At 44.3% G+C, this 19,329-nt stretch overlaps 1 protein-coding gene across 1 annotated transcript in view; it reads left to right on the plus strand.

The window, feature by feature from the left end:
• ENTREP1 (endosomal transmembrane epsin interactor 1) overlaps window positions 1-14,424 on the plus strand; it is a 62,355-nt gene extending 47,931 nt beyond the window's left edge. Inside the window, exons 9-11 of the mRNA XM_059724778.1 lie at window positions 1,252-1,401; window positions 4,043-4,332; window positions 12,878-14,424. Of these exons, the coding sequence (XP_059580761.1) occupies window positions 1,252-1,401; window positions 4,043-4,332; window positions 12,878-13,081 (644 nt within the window). The 3' untranslated portion in view covers window positions 13,082-14,424. The remainder of the gene's footprint in view (window positions 1-1,251; window positions 1,402-4,042; window positions 4,333-12,877) is intronic.
• The last annotated feature ends 4,905 nt before the right edge of the window (window positions 14,425-19,329 follow it).

Raw genomic sequence — 19,329 nt, forward strand, 5'->3', positions numbered from 1 at the left:
ATGTCAACTCTAGCTTTGTTAGTAGAAAATCACCCAGAGCATCAACACTATTGCAGACTGTAGGACTGGACTGGTGTACTCAAATGTTTGTGTAACTGTATTGGCTTCAGCCCAGGTACAGTCATGATGGACATAATTCTGTACTCTGCTCCATTTCCTGCTTCATTTTCCTACTTCCTTGTCTACTATAGGTCATTGTTATTATTAACTCCAGGTTTTGAGCTTTGGTCCCACATTTTGACATTCTAGGTTGATAGCTGCCTTGTGGTCCTTCTCATCATGTCCTGTTTATCTGGATTCTTAGGCTGAACTGAAGTAGCAGACAAGATACACTTAAATTCTGGGGGTGGAGGGCTAAGGGTTAGTGGAGGAGATTACTAGCTAATCTCTTTTAGATTTATATTTGTTCTTGGTGATTTCAGTCACTGCTGTTTTTCTACTAGCCAGACAGTCAAGATCTACCATTTTTTAGGTTCTGAAAAAGTGATGATTTGCATTAACACTGCCCTTTGCTCTCACATAAACAAGAACATTTTGTTTCCATGTGAGGTACCAGTTGCTGTCACAGACTGTTGTGAAATTACCACTGAAAAAAAAAATCCAACTTCAACCTCTGTCGAATTCTCTGGAACATAATATGTTGCACCACTTGCTGTCACGATCATATGTTCTGTATTATTAGTAGCATATAATTCCATGCAGCAGGCTGTTGGGGGTTTGGTTACTTAGAAAAAATGAACCAACCTAAATATTTGGCTGAGTTCTCTGTGTTTTAGCTAAGAGTATGAAATTGGATTTTAAAATGCCACACACTGGTGTGTAAATGGTTTGCTTATAATTAACAGGTTCTCCTATTTACCACAGTGTTGTGATAAAGGTTGTCATCTTCAGTTGTTGAAATGTGGGACTTCTGCTGAATATTGTTTTGTGTGAGAAGTTTTCAACCTTGGTGTCTCCAAATGTTACTGAATGTAGCCTGTCCAGGTCTAACTTTGCATTTAATATGACTCTGGCACATGGTTCCGCTGTGCCCATTGCAAATGGGTCATCCACAGGTATTTTTATCAAGGCTTCTGAGATTTTTCAGAATTATATAGATTTTTTTTATTCATGCATTTCTCAATGAAACCAATGGCAATAAGAAATATAGCCCCTAACTGGCAACTACAACCTGTTGTTTGCTGTATGCTATTGCATACCTAACTTATTCTGACTTGTTTTCCTTCATCTTTACTATCTTCCATTATTCAGTACATGAGGATATTCCCAGCTTTTCCAGTAGAGAGAGCCTTCCACCTTCAGATCCAAGCCCAGAGCCTGCAGTAGCATTCAAGAGAGTCTTCAGTCCTCTGCGAAAGAGATCAAAAAGTGACCCTGTGCTCCATGGCTTGCCACCTAGGGGTGACTTAATTTTCTTATTTTATACCAGCACTGACTGTACTTACGTTCTATGACTTTTAGAAATGTTTGTCTGGCAGAAATGTTAAAGTATCACATGTAGCGTCTGGGAAGACTCCAGGGATGCTAGCATATATGTTAAAAACAAATACATATACATACCATTCAAAGTCATGTATTAGAATTGGTTTGACTGACTACTACATTCAGGAGTTATTTCAGCAAATGTTTTTATTACTAGCTGCTAACAAAAAATTGAGGAGGAAAGATCTTGTGTTTTCGTCAATGCATTTATGTTTCATTTCAATGGTATCAGCATCTGAAGATCCTATCTTTCTTCTTTGTTGTTTCAACCAGGTATTTTGTGAGCTGCTACCCTGTGCTCTTTCTTTTTCACACGTCAGAATTGAAATATCTTCTACTAACAATATCTGTGTTTGCACTGGCCAGTCAATAAAAGCAAAACTGTTTTCCAGGAACAACTACTACAAGACTGTCTCACAAATTATAACTTTTCTTTTACAGTCCTCAAAATTACTACTAGTTAGAGCAGGCTCTCTGAAATTTCATTAGTAGGTGCTGATGAGTATTAAATTCCTACAAAATAAGTTATTTATAAGTTTTAATAATGGACTCTTTCCTAGAATAATAAAATGACTACAATTTCTGACCATTTTGAATAACTAAGACACTTATCACTGTTTTATACTTAGCATACGCTTGCCTGATTATCTTTTAGTTCTAATATTTCTTCCTGCACCCATTTTTCCATACCTCTTTTCTTCTCTTCCACCTCAGTAGCTTCTAGAGTTTGCTTTGGAAGCAATGGTTAAATTACATGAATCAATCACCTATTAATAGCAGGTTGGGTGATGGTGGAAGGGAGGGGTGCCCTGTGCTATAAATAGAAGCCATCAGTCAGCAGCTTTCAGGTACCTTGGGTTTCTGATGGCATTGGTTCTATTTGTAATTGAGATTAGTTCTCTGCAGCATAGCCTTGGACCTGAAAGTGAAATACCCAGCTGCTGCAAGGCTGGAATTCAGCTGCTGTAACTACAGAAGTCAATCCCATTTAGTTTGATCTCCCTTGATAAGAAGTACTGGAACTCCTCCTGGAATTACTGTTATCCCTGGCATAATGCCCACATTCCAGGGCTACTTTATTAATCTACAGGCACTTTTATGTTAAAAACAAAACAAATTGTATTTAGCCAATGTGCCATGGAATTGATTTTTTTTTTCCTCTGTTTAGTTCTCCTAGGGTCATTTTGAAGAGTTTTCTTAATATACGTACAGCCGGTACTGTCATTCTTTGTATTGGTTTTAAGAAAAAAAAGTTTCTGAATAGTACATCACAAATCATTCTGAGCATTGATATCTGTAAGCCATAGAAGGAAGCAAAGAAAGCATTAGAACAAGAATAATACATCATAACTTGAAGGAATACACAGAAATAATAGTGGTATGGGAGGAGCCATGTATTCAGTCCACCTCTCATTAGCTTGTCTGTCAGGCTCTACACAGCTTCAGCTTGACTCTTTCCCATACATTTATCAAAATCAACAGCTGCTGTATCTGACAGTGGTAGCAGAATGCAGCAGGGGTGAGGAAAAATCAGAGGTGTGTGTCTTCCTGGGAAACTGTTGTTTGCAAATGGGTGAAATTCCCTTCGTTTAAAAGTGCTTGTACGGGCTCTCAGCACTCTGTGAAGTGCTTTAGTGCAGAGGGTTCAATAGCTTAACTTTGTCTTTCCAGTGACTTGCATTTGGTAGAGAGTTTAAGCATAGAAGTAATATTAGCAAGATCATATTAACCCTGTTTGGAAAACAAACTGGACGCATGTACACATGAAATTAACACAGCTGAATAAACTCTGGCACAGTTTGTGCTGGAGTTTATTGCTCTCAGGTGCTGTATTTACACGTTAGCCTGGGGCTGCAGCATGTTGAGCTGGGTTGGAACAGTCCTTCCCACTGCTAACAAATTGGGAAGGGACAGAAGACATCAAGCCTTGAGGAGGTGACTATTGGCTGGTGTATGGGCTTGGGAGGGCTACAGTGTAGCCATGATTGCGGTTGCTTGGTTGCAGGCCAGAGGATTAATTTCTTTTACTTCCCAACACACAGGGTATGTCTACATGTCGTCCTACATTGCTGTAGCGATGTGCATTGTCGCTGTATGGCATGCTATGGCTACATAGTGATCACGTGGGTCTACGTGTGATTGGCAGCTACATTGCTGGAGTGGTGCACTCCCCCATTTTAGCGTGCCACTCTGGCAACATAGTGGCAAAATCTAACCATGTGCTGTGCACACTGCATGGTACAGGCAATTACGGTGTCATACTTTAGTACTTCCTTTTGGAAGTAGCAACATTGCTCTATGGCAACATATAGATGTGCCCATGGTCTCTCTGTCTCTCTCTCATATGCATTCTCTACAGGGAGAAATGTTCATCCAAAGCACAAATATTTATCAAAAGGGATTGAGGCTTGTCAGAAAACTGGAATCATTGGGCAGTAATTTTCACTTGGTTATTTTGTGCAGGACATCCGTGCTGATATCTCAATTCTAACACTTGTTTTTCAACAGTCCCAATAGAGAAAATGTGTTTCTTTTATCTCGTTTCATCTTTTTTCTTCAGGTCCAGTGTTAAGCTGTGAAGCTGCAACTCAAACAGAGTTAAAACCAGAACTGGCTACTGTCATTTTGCGGAAGAGTTTGAGAGCAAGAGCTCTGAGAGCAAGACCACGGTCCTTGATAGACTATAAGTCATATATAGACACTAAACTTCTTGTGGCGAGGTTCCTAGAGCAGTCCTCCTGCAGTATGACCCCTGATATACATGAATTGGTGGAAAATATCAAATCCGTTTTAAAGTCAGATGAAGAGCACATGGAGGAAGTCATCACCAGTGCCAATTTCCTTGAGCAGGTAGTTTGTTTGTGGTGGTAAAGACCTCAGTATTACTTCACTTTGTTAATTGGTTTCTCTACAGTAAAAGGAATTTGCTCATTTTATAGTTGTACTCTCTGGATAGCAGCATTCAGTGTTTGAAGGTTTGCTGGTATGTCAGCTTTATTCTAGGAGAGTACAAGCAGCCATGTACTGTGGCTCTAAAATAGAGTTGAAAAATGCAGAGGGAAGCTTTGTTTGGCAAGTGGGGGAAAAGGGGGAGAGAAACAGTTCAATGTACTTTGTCCCAATATTAAGAACACTTTGCCTGTATAGAATTATATCAAAACAGTAATGAATGTTTTCATTCCAAAATGGAAAGCAAAATCAAGTTTTAAGAGAACTATGCACCATAAGGAGACCTGAGTATATTATTATAATTAGGCCCCCTCTATACATGCAGGTAAAGGCACAATGGGATTTAATGCATGAGCCACATAATTGCGCTTCCTGCCATGCCATGTGTGCATGCCAGAAGGTGTGATTGTGGCATCAGATCCCATCATACCTTATTGCCAGTGCAGGGAGAGCTTGATTCTGGGCTCTTCCTGCACTGGCAAGAATCAAACTCCTGCAGCTGGTAGCCCCTCAGTTGAGACTCCAACCATGGGGGCCCCAATGCATCCCCAGGGCTCAGTGACTACGGCAGCCACAATCTTCCAAGCTTGGAGGTGTGTGAAACTCCTGGGCCTGGGGGATTGCTGTTGTCTGGATCCCCCAGGTGTGGGGGTTTCATGCCCACCTGAATCCTGGGAATTGCAGCTGCCTTGATCCCCAGGTCTTGGGGGTTTCACAGTGGGCATGGTGCACCCCTGCAGCTTCGAGCCCTGTCAGTTGACAGGGCTCCCAGTTGCAGAGGAGACCTTGCTACATGTACAAATTAAAGCTCGATAGCAGCCAGCTGTAAAGTTAGTACAAATTTTCGAGGTCTAACTTTATAGCTGGTTGGAGCTTTTTATCATGTGATAAGTCTTAAGGTAACTGCGTGATTAATTAGTTACCTGTAACATGAAGAGGGGGCCTTAATGTAATAAATGGTCACTGTTTCCTATAAACTAATCAAGATTATAACCCCCCCCCCGAAAAAAACCACCCCAATAAAATGAATTAAAATGTTTACCCCACAGCAAAGATAAATGCACATATGAAATATAAAGGCTGATAGTGTGTTAAGTATCTAGAGGTGCTAGAGTTATAAAAGAGATATAAAAATCTTAATTGCTGCCATCGTCTAATAACCCAGGACTAAAATATCTCCATTAACTTAATGTTTTATACCTTATTATGAAATAGATAAACCTGTTGGTTTCATTAGTCAGTTGTTCCTAGTATGAACTTTCTTACACGCTTTCTTAGCACTTTAGTGCCATTTCAGGCTTGATCACTTCATTTTTCTTTGTATTTTATAAATCAGTTGTAAATCAGATCCGACACTGATAAATCTACATTGGATCCAGAGGGCAGAATTCTGTTACCCTTTGTGCACATAAATGACAGTTTTCCATCTGTAAGTGGCATTTTTGGCACAGTTTGCAGTTCTGTTACTCTCTACATATGCAGGTACAGGATTTTCAGTGGGGTGTATCCCTGTTCTCAGCTTCCCCCTCCTCCCTTCTTCACACTTTCAACTTATGCTTCTGGGCACAAGAAGGGGAGACCCACCCCCTGCTGCTGCTGTCCTGGTCATTCCTGCCCTACTGCAACCAGGGCTGCAGGGAGTGGCAGCACAAGGAGGTAGGCTCAGCTGGGGACAGCAGTGCTGGCAGACGGGTTCTCCCTCTCTGCACCTGGTCCTGGGCTGGTGGGGAACACCTGAGGGTATTGGACAGGGAATCTGTCTGCTGCCACCACTGTCCCTAGCTCAGTCCATCTCCCCCAAATGGCTACCAACACTAGAAGGCAGAGAGCAGGAGGGAGGTGCCATTGAGCACAGAGGGTGCTGAGAGGGGTGGATTCTTACCTGCTTCAGGGACTCAAAAAGCCTCCAGTTGGTGCTCCCATAGTGTGCTCTGAAAGGGGGGTGTGACTGCACCCTCTCTGGATCCACCCCAACCCTCCATGACCTATGCAGTGTAGACACATAAGTGTGTGCTTGTATACTGCAGATGCATTATAGGTTGATGCACACTGCCACATATATGCACACAGTTCCTGCATGTAAGTCACAAAAGTGTAGCCAGACAAAACTCATGACAAAGGGATGGAGAGGAGAAGGGGCCATCCCATGTTTTAGCCCCAGTAGCTGAGTCATTAAGGTACTTGCCCAGGATAGGAGATCCAGGGTCTAGGAAACCCTCATTTACAGGTGGTTTGGACCTGTTTCCCAGAATAGTGTTCTAACCACTCGGTTAGGCCCAGGGTACTCCCCCTGAGGTGCCATGAGATCTTTGCAAGGATCCTGTGTAATATTGTACTGTTAGATGTGCAAACACTTGCAAAAGTGCCACAGGATAAACATAGAGATTTGAAACACAGTATCAAAAACATTCTGACCTGTTGTGATCTTTCTGAGTTCGTTGCCACAGAAGAATAGCTGTATTATTTTTCTGTAGTCAAAAAATGAGTTAAAGCTAAGAGATGGCATTTTCCAAGGGGTGCTTTGAATCTTGAAAGGTTTAGGCACTATCATAATCTAAGAGATTAGGCATTATCCAGTCCCTTTGTTAGCCCTACTTCTGAAGCTGGACTCCTTGATAGTCATAGGAGACTGACTAGGAGCGGAGACTGCATTTGTCCCAAGACAAATTGTGCCTGCATTTGCCCCAGAACAGAAAAAAATCCTGTGATTGCCATATACACACATATTGAGTTTGTTGTGGGGCAACAAACATGAACATCTGAACAATCTCACTTTGTCCAGGGAAAAAATAATCTTTCTCAGGACAGATGTGATACCTATTTGTAGCCCAGGAGACAGAGAGCAACCTAGAACATGTGTGGCTCAGGAAGCAAGGGCCGTGGGTTTTAGCTTAAACCTTTCCCCTGGTGGGGCAGAAACTTCCCCACTATTTCCCATTAATTGTTATCAAATGACTATTAAATGCAAGGCACAGTGATTTCACTTCAAAAGGAAGATTCCCTAAGTGGTTTATTCTGCACCTCTTCTGCACCAGTTAGTTATATTCCCTTTCATGGGGAAGGGTGTGTGTGTCTATGTGTGTGTGTGTGTAAAACATTATCAGACTGCCACTGCAGTCAGGAAACAATAAATACCTGTGTTGGTTAATGGCGTAGAAAGCTAACTATCCTCCTGGTCACCAAGTGCTGCATATCCTTGAGACAGTCTGTAAGAAATAAGATGGAGAAGCTGACATACTGCCTTTCTTTTCATCTTTTCTGAGGCTGCTTTCTCTTTCACACACACAATTTACCAGTGCACTGAATTTGTGCATTCTTCATAACTAGTCCATTTCAGCTTCAAAAGGCAGGACTGGCAAGCCATCTACGGATACAATCCAGAACAGGTGAAAAAACACAGATATTTGTGGCAAAGATAGGCATAGAACCTCATCTCCATACTTCTAGCTTTCTATCTCAAGACTGTCTTGCTGGCTTTTCTTCCCTTCCATCCTTTAATCTCATGGAGACTGATGTGTAGGTAATTTGTAGGATTCAGCAGCAGTTAGAGGTTAGTGGCATGAACTCTACCGGAGGTGACTTTTGTCTTTCTTATTTATTCTGGAAATCTTGAATAAACTATAAAGTCCAATGATCTATGGGAAAAGTAGACAGTGGACAACAGATGTTTGCATTAACAGGATGAGTATCCAGAAATGTCTTCTCTCATTATTTGATATAAAATTCACATATGCCATAGATTTTCTTCTCAAAGATCATGGATACCCTTGAGAGGTGGAACATTTGGTAGGTGGCTTAGAATATAGAACAAGTAATTCTTTATTAAATCTGTAGGAAACGTAATGATTTTGGTTCACACAGGGTTTATTTTCATAGATTTCATAGACATTAGGGCTGGAAGGGACCCCGGAAGATCATCGAGTCCAGCCCCCCGCCCAAAGGGCAGGAAGTCAGCTGGGGTCATAGGATCCCAGCAAGATAAGCATCCAGTTTCATCTTGAAGGTGTTCAATGAAGGCGCTTGAACAACCTCCGGTGGCAGGCTGTTCCAGACCTTGGGGGCTCGGACAGTAAAGAAATTCTTCCTTATGTCCAGCCTGAAACGATCTTGTAGTAGTTTGTGACCATTCGACCTCGTCATCCCTTGGGGCGCTCTGGTGAACAAACGTTCCCCCAGATACTGGTGGTCACCCCTGATAAACTTGTAGGTGGCCATCAGATCACCCCTGAGCCTGCGCTTTTCCAGGCTAAAGAGCCCCAGGGCTCTCAGCCTGTCATCGTAGGGTCTGCTTCCCTGACCTCTGATCGTGCACGTGGCTCTTCTCTGGACTCTCTCAAGCTTCTCCACATCCTTTTTGAATTGTGGAGCCCAAAACTGGACGCAGTACTCCAGCTGCGGCCTCACTAAGGCCGAGTACAGGGGGAGAATGACGTCCCGGGATTTGCTTGAGAAGCATCTATGGATGCAAGCCAGCGTTTTGGTCGCTTTACTAGCCGCAGCATGGCATTGCAGGCTCATGTTCATCTTGTGGTCAATGATGACCCCCAAGTCTCTTTCTTGCATAGTGCTAGCCAACATAGCACTGCCGAGCCTATAAGGATGCTGCAGGTTTTTTTTTCCCAAGGTGGAGAACCTTGCATTTATCGGCGTTGAACACCATCAGATTCTCATCCGCCCACTTGCTGAGCCTGTCCAGGTCAGCCTGGATCACCCGCCTGTCTTCTGGTGTGGATGCTTTGCCCCAAAGTTTGGTGTCATCGGCGAACTTGGCCAGTCGGCTTCTGACTCCAGTGTCCACATCATTAATGAAGATGTTGAACAGTATGGGTCCAAGGACAGAGCCCTGGGGGACCCCACTGGTCACAGGACACCACGATGAGTGACTTCCATCAATTACTACCCTCTGGGTCCGACCCCGGAGCCAATTTTCCAGCCAGTGGATCGTGGAGGACCCAAGGCGACAATTGGCCAGTTTCTCCAAGAGACGATCATGGGACACCAGATCGAAGGCTTTTTTGAAGTCAAGATATATGACATCAATCTCATCTCCCTTGTCCAGGTGATAGGTCACCTGGTCGTAGAAGGAAATGAGATTGGTCAAGCAAGACCTACCCGCAACAAACCCGTGCTGGCTATCCCTTAAGATGTTGGCGTCGGCCAGTCCATTAAGGATGGCCTCTTTAATAAACTTTTCTAAGATCTTCCCCGGGATAGAAGTCAGGCTGATGGGCCTATAGTTAGCCGGATCCACTTTCCTCCCTTTCTTGAAGATAGGCACCACATTGGCCTTCTTCCAGTCTTCGGGCACTACACCAGAGCGCCAAGAGTTTTCAAAGATCCGCTCTAGAGGCTGGGCTATGATGCTCGCCAGCTCCTTGAGTACCCTGGGGTGAAGATTGTCAGGGCCGGCTGACTTGAAGGTATCCAGCTTCTCAAGATGTTCCTTCACGAAGTCAGCATTAATGGAGGGCAGGGGATCACCCTCACCCGGACTTCCCGGCCCAGTAGCAGGCATGGGCGTCCCATGGGGCTGATGAAAGACCGACGCAAAGTACCTATTTAATAGGTTGGCTTTTTCCTGGGCGTCAGTTGTCAGTTGCCCCATCTGGTTCAGCAGGGGTCCAACGTTGCCCCTGCTTTTCCTCCGGCTCTCCACATATCTGAAAAAGGACTTTTTATTGTCCTTGATGCTCAAAGCTAGCTGGAGTTCAGTTGCAGCCTTGGCTTTCCTGGTCTGTTCCCTACAGGACCGGACCAGTGCAGAATAATCCTCCTTGGAGGTGACTCCCATCCTCCATCCTTTGTAGGCTTTTCTTTTTAGCCTCAGGAGGTCTGCTAGGTCCCTGGAGAGCCAGGGGGGCTGCTGTGCCCTCTTGCTGCCTTTCCTCCGAGATGGAATAGACTTAGTTTGTGCATTGAGGATCGCTCCCTTGAGGAGCAACCACTCTTCCTGAACTCCCCTCTCCCTGTGATCACAGTCCCTTAGGGCCTCACTGACAAGCCTCCTGAGCTTGTCAAAGTCGGCTTTCCTGAAGTCAAGGACTTCCGTGTTGCTGACTGACTTGCCAGCTTTTCAGCGGATGGTGAAGGTGATCAGCTCGTAGTCGCTGTCACCCAGCTTCCCATCAATCACTAGGTCGCCAACTAGGTCCTCCCCAGTAGCCAGCACCAGGTCGAGCAGCGCTTTGCCTCTCGTTGGCCCATAGACTTCTTGAGTCAGGTAGAGGTCATCCACGCACGAGAGGAAGCTCTGCGACCGCTCAGATTTTGCTGAGCGATCCTCCCACGAGATGTCTGGGTAATTGAAGTCACCCATGACAACCATGGTCCTGGAGCAAGCTGCCTCAGCCAGTTCCTGGGCAAACTCCTGGTCTAGCTCAGGACTTTGGGTGGGAGGTCTGTAATAGACTCCCACCATTGTGTCCCCTGTGCCGTGTTCCCCACGGATTTTAACCCAGAGGGTCTCCAGCCGTCCACCCTGGTCGCCAATATCGGCTTGCAGGGACGCGTAACTTTCCTTAACATAGAGAGCTACACCCCCGCCCCTTTTCTCTACACGATCCCTCCTGTACAGGGTATAGCCATCTATCCCTGTGGTCCAGTCATGGGTGGAGTCCCACCAGGTCTCTGTGATCCCTATGACATCGTAATTGTTTGCACTGAGCAGGAGAATGAGTTCCTCCTGCTTATTCCCCAGGCTCCTGGCATTAGTGTACAGGCAGGCAAGTGCCCCCTGGGGGGCTCCTTCCTTGCCCACAGATTTTACCAGGGCTGGGGCTGGGGTGGGCTCCCTTGAGTGCTGTGATCCGCTGGCTTTGCAAGGATTGCTCAGCGGGCCAGCAGTGGCGGTAGTCCCCCCGTCCCCCAGCGGGCTTAGTTTAAAGCCCGGTGGAGCAGGTCAGCCAGTCTGGCTGAGAAGAGCCTCCTCCCTAGGGGAGAGAGGTGGAGACCATCTCTTCCCAGCAGCTCGCTGCCTCTCTCACCAAAGAGCGGGCTGTGGTCATGAAAGCCAAAGCCTTCCTGACAACACCAGCGCCGCAGTCTTTGGTTGACCACATAGATCCTCCTGTCCCTTCTCAGCCCATAGCCTGAGACTGGGAGGATTGACAAGAACACCACCTGTGCCCCCAGACACTTAAGCCCTGCTCCCAAATCCCTGTAGCGCCTCATGACCTGGCTGGGAGTGCTCCAAGCCATGTCATTGGTGCCCACATGAATAAGGAGCATGGGATAGTGGTCTGTGGGTTTGAGGAGCTTGGGGATCCTCTCCGCAATGTCCCGGATGCGGGCCCCTGGGAAGCAGCAGACTTGCCGGGCTAAGGGGTCAGGGTGGCAGATTGGCCCCTCCATCCCCCTCAGGAGGGAGTCTCCCACAACAAACACCTTACGTTATGCAACTCTCGTGCTGTTGGTTTGGTTGGGTTTTCACCCAAGAAGCTTGGCTTTGTTTTTTAGTTTCAGAGGAACTGAGAGATTCACTGGTTTCTCATTGTAATTTATACATGACGATAGTAGCATAACTAGGGTGGGGTGAGCAGGGTACCAGCCCTGGACCCTGATTGAAAAGGGCTGTGAGCATCATCCCACAATGCTTCATATCCCTGTTCTCCAGTGTGCATTCTCCTGTCCCCACTTCTGCTTCCCCCTCCCAGTGGACTCTGAAAGCTTTATTATATACATAAGAATGAGACTTCCAGGTAACACGATGCTCCTTTGAGCTGATTCAGAGCATACTAGGCAGTGAGTGATAATTTTTGTATGAAAAAAAGGATAGAAATAAGGAGGAAGAGGACATACCAACTGTTTTAACTCTGTCAGAAAGTTAACTTAACTTGCCTTGGTTTGGGGTGAGTTAATACCAGAGTTAATACCTATGTAAAAAAAAGTTGGGGATATGAGGTGTGAAAACACACAAATCCTGTGGGGAAATACTAACTAAATAGTGACAAGGTGGAAGGACCTGTTCTTACACCCCTAACCTCATCACTAAATCTGCTTATGGTTAATACCATTATTGCCTGCTGTGTTGTTATGATATAGGTTAATGGACTGTCAAACAGCTTGATGCATAATCATCTAAGAAATACGAGGCAAACCTACAGATTGTTTCTTCCCACTCTGGTAGAAGTTGGGTCAGAGGTAATTTCATTTTAATGTACAGTAGAGAGTCAATTATCTGAACTAATAGGGACCAAAACCCCATGGTAAAATCAAATTGTTCAGTTAATGAATCACATATTAAATGAACATTTCTATCCAGAATATATATAATATATCTACAACCTTTCCCACATTGCTGATTCTTTCAATTTTTTCCCTCAGTCATTAACACAATTTTCTTTCTTTTAGTCATCATTACTTGAACTGCATGCCACCCAGCTTGGGGGCTTGTCCTGCATTGCTGTAACGCGTGTCATTTGATGATTGTTTTTTCTTTTCTGTAAAGATTATGACTCCTGCTTGTCCTTCTACATCAAGAGCGCACACACTGCCATTTAGAAGACACCCAGGACTACTACACCTGGAAAGCTGTGGAGATCTGAGCACTTTCACTACAGCAGAAAACCAAGTATCAGAAAGGAGAAACCAAAGAATAGAGCACGAGCGACCTCACAGTCTCATTGGAGTTGTACGAGAAACTGTCCTTTGATTTGGTGTGTTTCTAATTCTTAGCTCAGAGTTCCTCCATCAGACAAAGGCACAGCATAGGAAAACCATCTTTGAAAAGCAGGGTGATGGGAATGTCACTATTACTTCCTCCCCCCCGCACCCCCATAGTCTCCTAACATTGTTTTTGGAACTTTTGACTGGAGACTCTTTGAGAAAATTAATTCAACAGAACCTCTTGTTGTTCTGGTTCCTCACTGACTTTAAAACAAGGATATTCAGGTGTGGTTAGTGTAGTCCAGGATCGTTATAGTTTATGGCTTCTTGGGATTGCAATGTTATGACTAAACCACGTTGTACAGTACAATGCTTCTATGCCTTGAGTTCTATCATTTGAGGTGAGGTCACTGTACATACATTCATTTGTTTCTTGTCCTACTGAAGAGTGTTGGCCAAATGATGCTCTCCCTTTTGCATAAATCTGAAATAAAAATATTGAAGTAAATGAGACAGCTGTTCAGCTCGTTAAAATTGGAATAAATCCCTTGGTTGTGGCAGAGCTGGGGTGATTTACCTCAGCCATGAACATAGCCTGATGGGTTTGCTCCAGCCTATTTGTATTTGTCCAGAACAGTATGTGTTTTCATAGGCATCCTCCTGGTGAAAGTGCTTGTGCCACAACCTTTGGAAAACCTTTTTTTGGGCTTGGGAGTCGGGGAGCTGAAATGACAGCACATTGTTTTGGTGCCCTCAATTACACAGCCCAAACAGCTAATTAGGAACACCAAACACTCCAAGTCCCAGTGAATAGTTTGAGAGCCATGCCCAGGCTGCTTTAAACTGGCATCAAATAGTTATTTAGTCATTCTGAACAACATACAGGTTCATAAGAGTCTCTTTGCAACTAATTCTTGAGCAGAAAAAAAGCACTAATTTCCTCAAATAACTCCTAGTTGGAGACTAGTTTCTCAGGTACTGCTGGTAACCAGGAACAGGTTTCAGCCCTGCTTCTCTATTTGGCAAGGATGTATGGGCTTAAACCAAAGCTCATTAAAGTCAGTAGGCGTCTTTCCATTAACTTCCAAGGGCTTTCGATCAGGCTCATAGTTTGTACTATCAAGGCCATTTGTAGCAGCTTACAGCCTCTTGCATCTCAGCAAGATATGAGTTGTCATTTAAGCAGGCTGATTAAAAATTCCTGCTGTTACTGTAATGATAAAGCTTCACTTAGGGTAATTATTAAACCACTTTTCCTAGGGAAAAACAAAAAAAAGCTTTAAACTATAAGTTTTAATTAAGTCTGTTTAGGAGGAGAACACATTGGTTCAGTTTATTGGTGTTTGAAACATGAGAAGTAGACTTAAGAAATAAAAGGTTTAATTTGTATACCTGGACTCAGTGTATTCACTTTGTTTGTGTGGTTTCTTCATGTTGATGGGGATCCTGAGGGAGAAGCCTCAGGTCCAAGAGGGCTCTGGCCCATTGCGGCAATGAGCTGTGTGCTACCAGGCCCCTGCTCCCCTCTGGCATTCATCCCAGGATTAGCTTCTGCTTCTCTAATAGTTGTTATTACGCAGAAAAACAGCAGCCTTTGTGTTGATTTGTGGAAGATATAATTATTCATTTGGAGGAGAAATAGCTTTGCCCAGCAGCTGCCATGCCAATCCATTAAGAACACCTTGGACAGGGTTGTCTACCATCCATCCAAAGTCACAGTTGTTAGGTTGTTAATCAGTCACTTTTAACATTCCCCCAGGCTGATTGTTCATTGGTAAAATGATTAACATCACCTTCTTGCCTCTGTGTTTAATGGAGATATACAGGGACTTAAGTGCTCTACCTGACTGCTGAAGGTAATTCATGACTACCAGAAAAATTATCTTTTAGGAGTAAGACCTTTGAGTCATTTTGAATGGAATATTTTTTTAAACAGATTCTTTTAAACATATTTGTCCTGTCCTGCCAGCTGACAGGATGGAGAACCTGAAAGGAATTGAGAGTAAAAAAACCCCAAATCTGTCCCCACTACCCCTACCAAACACACACATCCCATATAAATAGAGTCTGACACAAGTATGGGCCACTATTCAGGGCAAAGAAAATATAAAGCAGATCATATGACAAACAGTGAAAGAAAGGTTTAGTTTTTTGTGACTTTTCTTGCCTGTGCAGTAGCCTTAAGCAAATCTTGCCTCCACTTTACTGAAGGAATAAGGAAACATGTAGAAGTACCTGTGCAGGGAACCCATAAGTAAGTCCTGTGCAGCTGAGCTAGATTTAAGGGTAAGACTTGTCTGCATGACTGGAATGAGAGCAATTTTCTCTGCATAGGAACTGTGGCTGTAAACAGCAACTGAAACCCCACAGTGGGCATGTCTACATGTGTCATTAACGCCAAGCAATAAACTCCGGAGTTTATTGCTGCCAGGCACACTATTTGAGCATACGCCTGGAAGCAATAAATGCTGGAGCAATAAACTGTAGAGTTTATTGGCCTTTGAATGTACAACCAGGACCGCAGCACATTGAATTAGGTTGGAGCAGCCCCAGCTAGCAGGGGACCTGGAGGGTCAGCCTGCCAGCCCAGGGCTGTGTACCTTGGCTCAATATGCTGCAGAGGGGCTGGCTGGGGCACGAGGGTGCTTCAGCATGGGGCTAGCCAGCATGCAACCCTGTACTGAAGTGCCTTCCTGCCCCAGCCTGCCAGGGCAGTGTCTACACATGCGCTGCTGCATTTTTTACTCCACAGCAGGGTAATACTTGTATTTACAAATACTATCCCATGCTGCAGAGTGAATTAGTTTACTCCAGCCTGATAGGGGTGCATGTGTAGATGCTGAGATATTTACTGTGCAGCTGAGTAGTTTACTGCACAGTAAATGCCTCATGTAGATACACCCAGTGTCTGTGATCATGGTGTAAGGCAGACCAAAAGGAGGATGCTGGCCTTGCTGCACACAACAACCCTCCCCCATTTCTTCAGAGTTAGTCCATGGAGCAGAAAATGGGCATCAGAGGAACACTTTATGGCAAAGACTGTCAAATGCAGCAATTGCAAGGTCCACCTGTGAGCAAAAATTGTAAAGAAATATGCGAATCACTCAACAGCTCTTCCATTTCCACTTATTTTCTTTGACAACCAATTCATCCTCCAGAGAGACATCTGTAGAACTGGGTCTCTCTCTGGGAAAATGAGGCACTTAACAGGTTTTGCACTGAAAAGGGGTTATTTGTATTTAACCAGAGGGCCTGATGTTCTAAGTAGATTCTGGACATAAATAGTTGATGACAAATAAGTCAGACGCCTTATGGCAGTTTTGAGATTGCTGTGTATAGCTGACTTTTTATCATTTCATGAAGAGAGGCATTCCTGTTTCAAAAAGGGAAGTGTTTAGTCTCTAATTTTCTAGTACTATACCAGAAAGAGGGTTTATGGCATTTGCTTACTTGCGGCCAGATTTATCAATGTTTGTACATGTTTACTCCAAGGGTGGAGTTGTGTCTCTGCCTGCAGATGATAAGATCCCCAACATTAATGTGCTGTACAAGCTAAGGGCTACAATATGTGTAGGAGTGAGAAGGTACCTTCCCCAATATGCCTGTAAGGAGAGTCTTTTTGAGTTCCTCAGAAATGTGCTCAGATTCTGATGCAAACAAGTAGTTTTGTCATTTTGCAAAAGGAAAAAGTTAAAAATCAAACAGGTGAATGGTCCTGGCTCCCTGACTTTGCTGTCATGCCTATGCTATTTTAGTGATCTGGCTTGGGATCCAGTGCTCCTCCATCTCCTTTCACATACAGGATTGGGGTTGGCAGGTACCCCTGATTCTCAGTGTCTTCTACAGAAAATGTGACAAAGACAGCTTGGGAAGCTTTGGGATCTGTGGTTGGAGTAGAACAGATTTGTCCTCAACTAATACTTGCCTTGTTGATAAGTCTCTGGTCTCATTGGTAAATTAAGTTATAACCATCACCATTGGTTATTGAAGAGTCACCTCACTGAGGAAGCAAAAGGTGGGGGGGCGGGGTGCTAAACTTGCATCTTAAAATGATCACCAATCTGACACCTAACTTTCAAGTACACTCTGTCTACTGGAATCTCAGCACCCAAGACTAAATCATGAAAGAGAATTAGGATCATGGATTTTACCTGACAGGGCCCAAGTACCTAAGTTAGGTGCTGAGGCTCCTTTTGCAGTGCATGGGGAGAATTTAGCATCTAATGGGATTCATAGCCAATGGTGAAGTCCATGTTACTGTATCTTAACAGCCAAGATAAAGCTAGCTCAGATACATCCACACAGGCTGTACTCAAGTCGCAGGTGGCAGAGTAGATATGCCTTTTGAGAGACCAGGGTTATTTGCAGAGAGGCCCAGTGTAATCCTTTCCCACCCCTCCTGCCTCTTGGCTGCCCTTGCAGTAACATGCCCTCTGTAGGACTCACGTGCCCAGTGCTTCGCTACTGGCTGCCATCCCTGCCTGGATTGCATGCAAAACTGTCTCAGCATGATCTTACCCTGGGCATCTCTGGATTTGTAGAGGACTACTGAGTGCTCACTCTCCTCAGACTTGGGTCATCACTTCAAGGTGTATGGATGAGGGATAGCTGTTTAGATGGGGAAAAGGAAATAGCCTTAACATTCTCCTTCTGTGACTATCCCAGAACATCCCAAACTCAGGGATGGAAGAAGCTGGGAAGGAATGAGAGAGGGTAGTTATGCCCTATATTAGAGCTACCAGTAGGAATCCTTTGCAGTAATAACTCTTATCCTGGAGCTGGGTAATGTAGATATTGCCCCATCCTCTGCCCTCCCCTCTGAACTGAGTTATGGAAACAAAAGTTGCCTTGCAGCAGATCCTATGCATACAGATTACAGGAGGGGGAAGTTTTTCTGACTAACTAGCTGCTGTTTTGGACTGCCAGCATTGACCTAAGGTCACTTTATTTTCAGAATGAGTCTTGGGAGTAATGCAGGACACATTTAGCCTTCAGCGACAGCTGTGCAACCCTGTTGCTTGCAGTAGATTGCCCAGATGGACCTGATTGGAAATCAATGCTCAAAAAATCTCCTGGTGGCCCACAGGAGGAATAAAAGCCTGCTCAGCCCCTCTGTTCTGTTGGTCCTGCAGAAACAACAGGAGTGAGAACCCCACTGTGTCACCAAAGAGTCAGCAGATGTAGTGGCAATGCACTTTAAAAGTAATTTAGAAAATGGCATGGGTTCCTGGGTCATCAGCTAAGAGAAAGAAAAATCAGCCTTCACCAAATTATTTGCTTACCACATCAATTTATTTCTACCTGGCAGGGTAATTACTCCAGGGCAGGTGAAACGTACATACTTACTTATGAAACCCATCAATCAAGTTAAATGGTGACTCACTAAGGAACCAACTCAGCTAATAACATGAACTATTGAACTAGCCAGTCATGCTCTGACAGACACGCTGAGAACAACAGTGCAGCAGTAGCAGCTGTTCCACAATACAAAAAAATAGCCATATTATTTGAACCATATTCAGAGTTGCCATTTTGCCTGTGTGGGTGTTGTTTTTGTATAATACTATAAAGCATCTGATCCAGAATCCACTGAAGGCTGGAGAGTCAGGTCTGTATCCTGAACACTCAATCGAGGGACTAGGATGGTTACAGAGTTAAAAAAATAGGGTGGGAAATGCAATCAACTGCAATGAGCTGCTAAGTTGACAAGCAGAACACCAGGATGGCTAGTCCAGATGGCAGGAACTGTAGGCAAAAGGGCTTTTATCCTGACAGCTCCATTAACAAGTGTGTGCATTTATTTGTAATGAGTTCATGCATAAGGAGCTTTTCAGTATACTGTGCACAATTCAGACCTAAACCCATTCGATCCTTGCTAAGCTTCAGCTCATTTATTCTCAAGTGTCTGTTGCAATCCTAGGATTTACACTCATCACCTTGTCTACCTGGGCCAAAAATGGTCCCAGACAGTTAGTTATATACAATAGATAGAATGCTATTTCACTTTGCACACCCATGTGGTGGTTTCCTAGCCATGTGACTGGCATTTTTGGCACTTACACACTTAAGCATCCACAAAGCTATTGAACACGTAGAGTAGGCTGCGTTCCTGCCAGGCAGGTACACAGCTCTGTATGTGCATATGCTGGGTGAACACAAGCATTCAATTCTTCCCAGCCAAAGCCCATGATTATCAGACATTAGGGTCTAGAAGTGGGGGTTCTCTGCTCATGCTCTAGCCTCAGTAACCGAATGGTTAGGATACTCAGACAGGAAGTAGAAAGCACATAGATT

Source organism: Alligator mississippiensis, chromosome 3, assembly GCF_030867095.1.
Source record: "Alligator mississippiensis isolate rAllMis1 chromosome 3, rAllMis1, whole genome shotgun sequence".
Taxonomy (NCBI): Eukaryota; Metazoa; Chordata; order Crocodylia; family Alligatoridae; genus Alligator; species Alligator mississippiensis.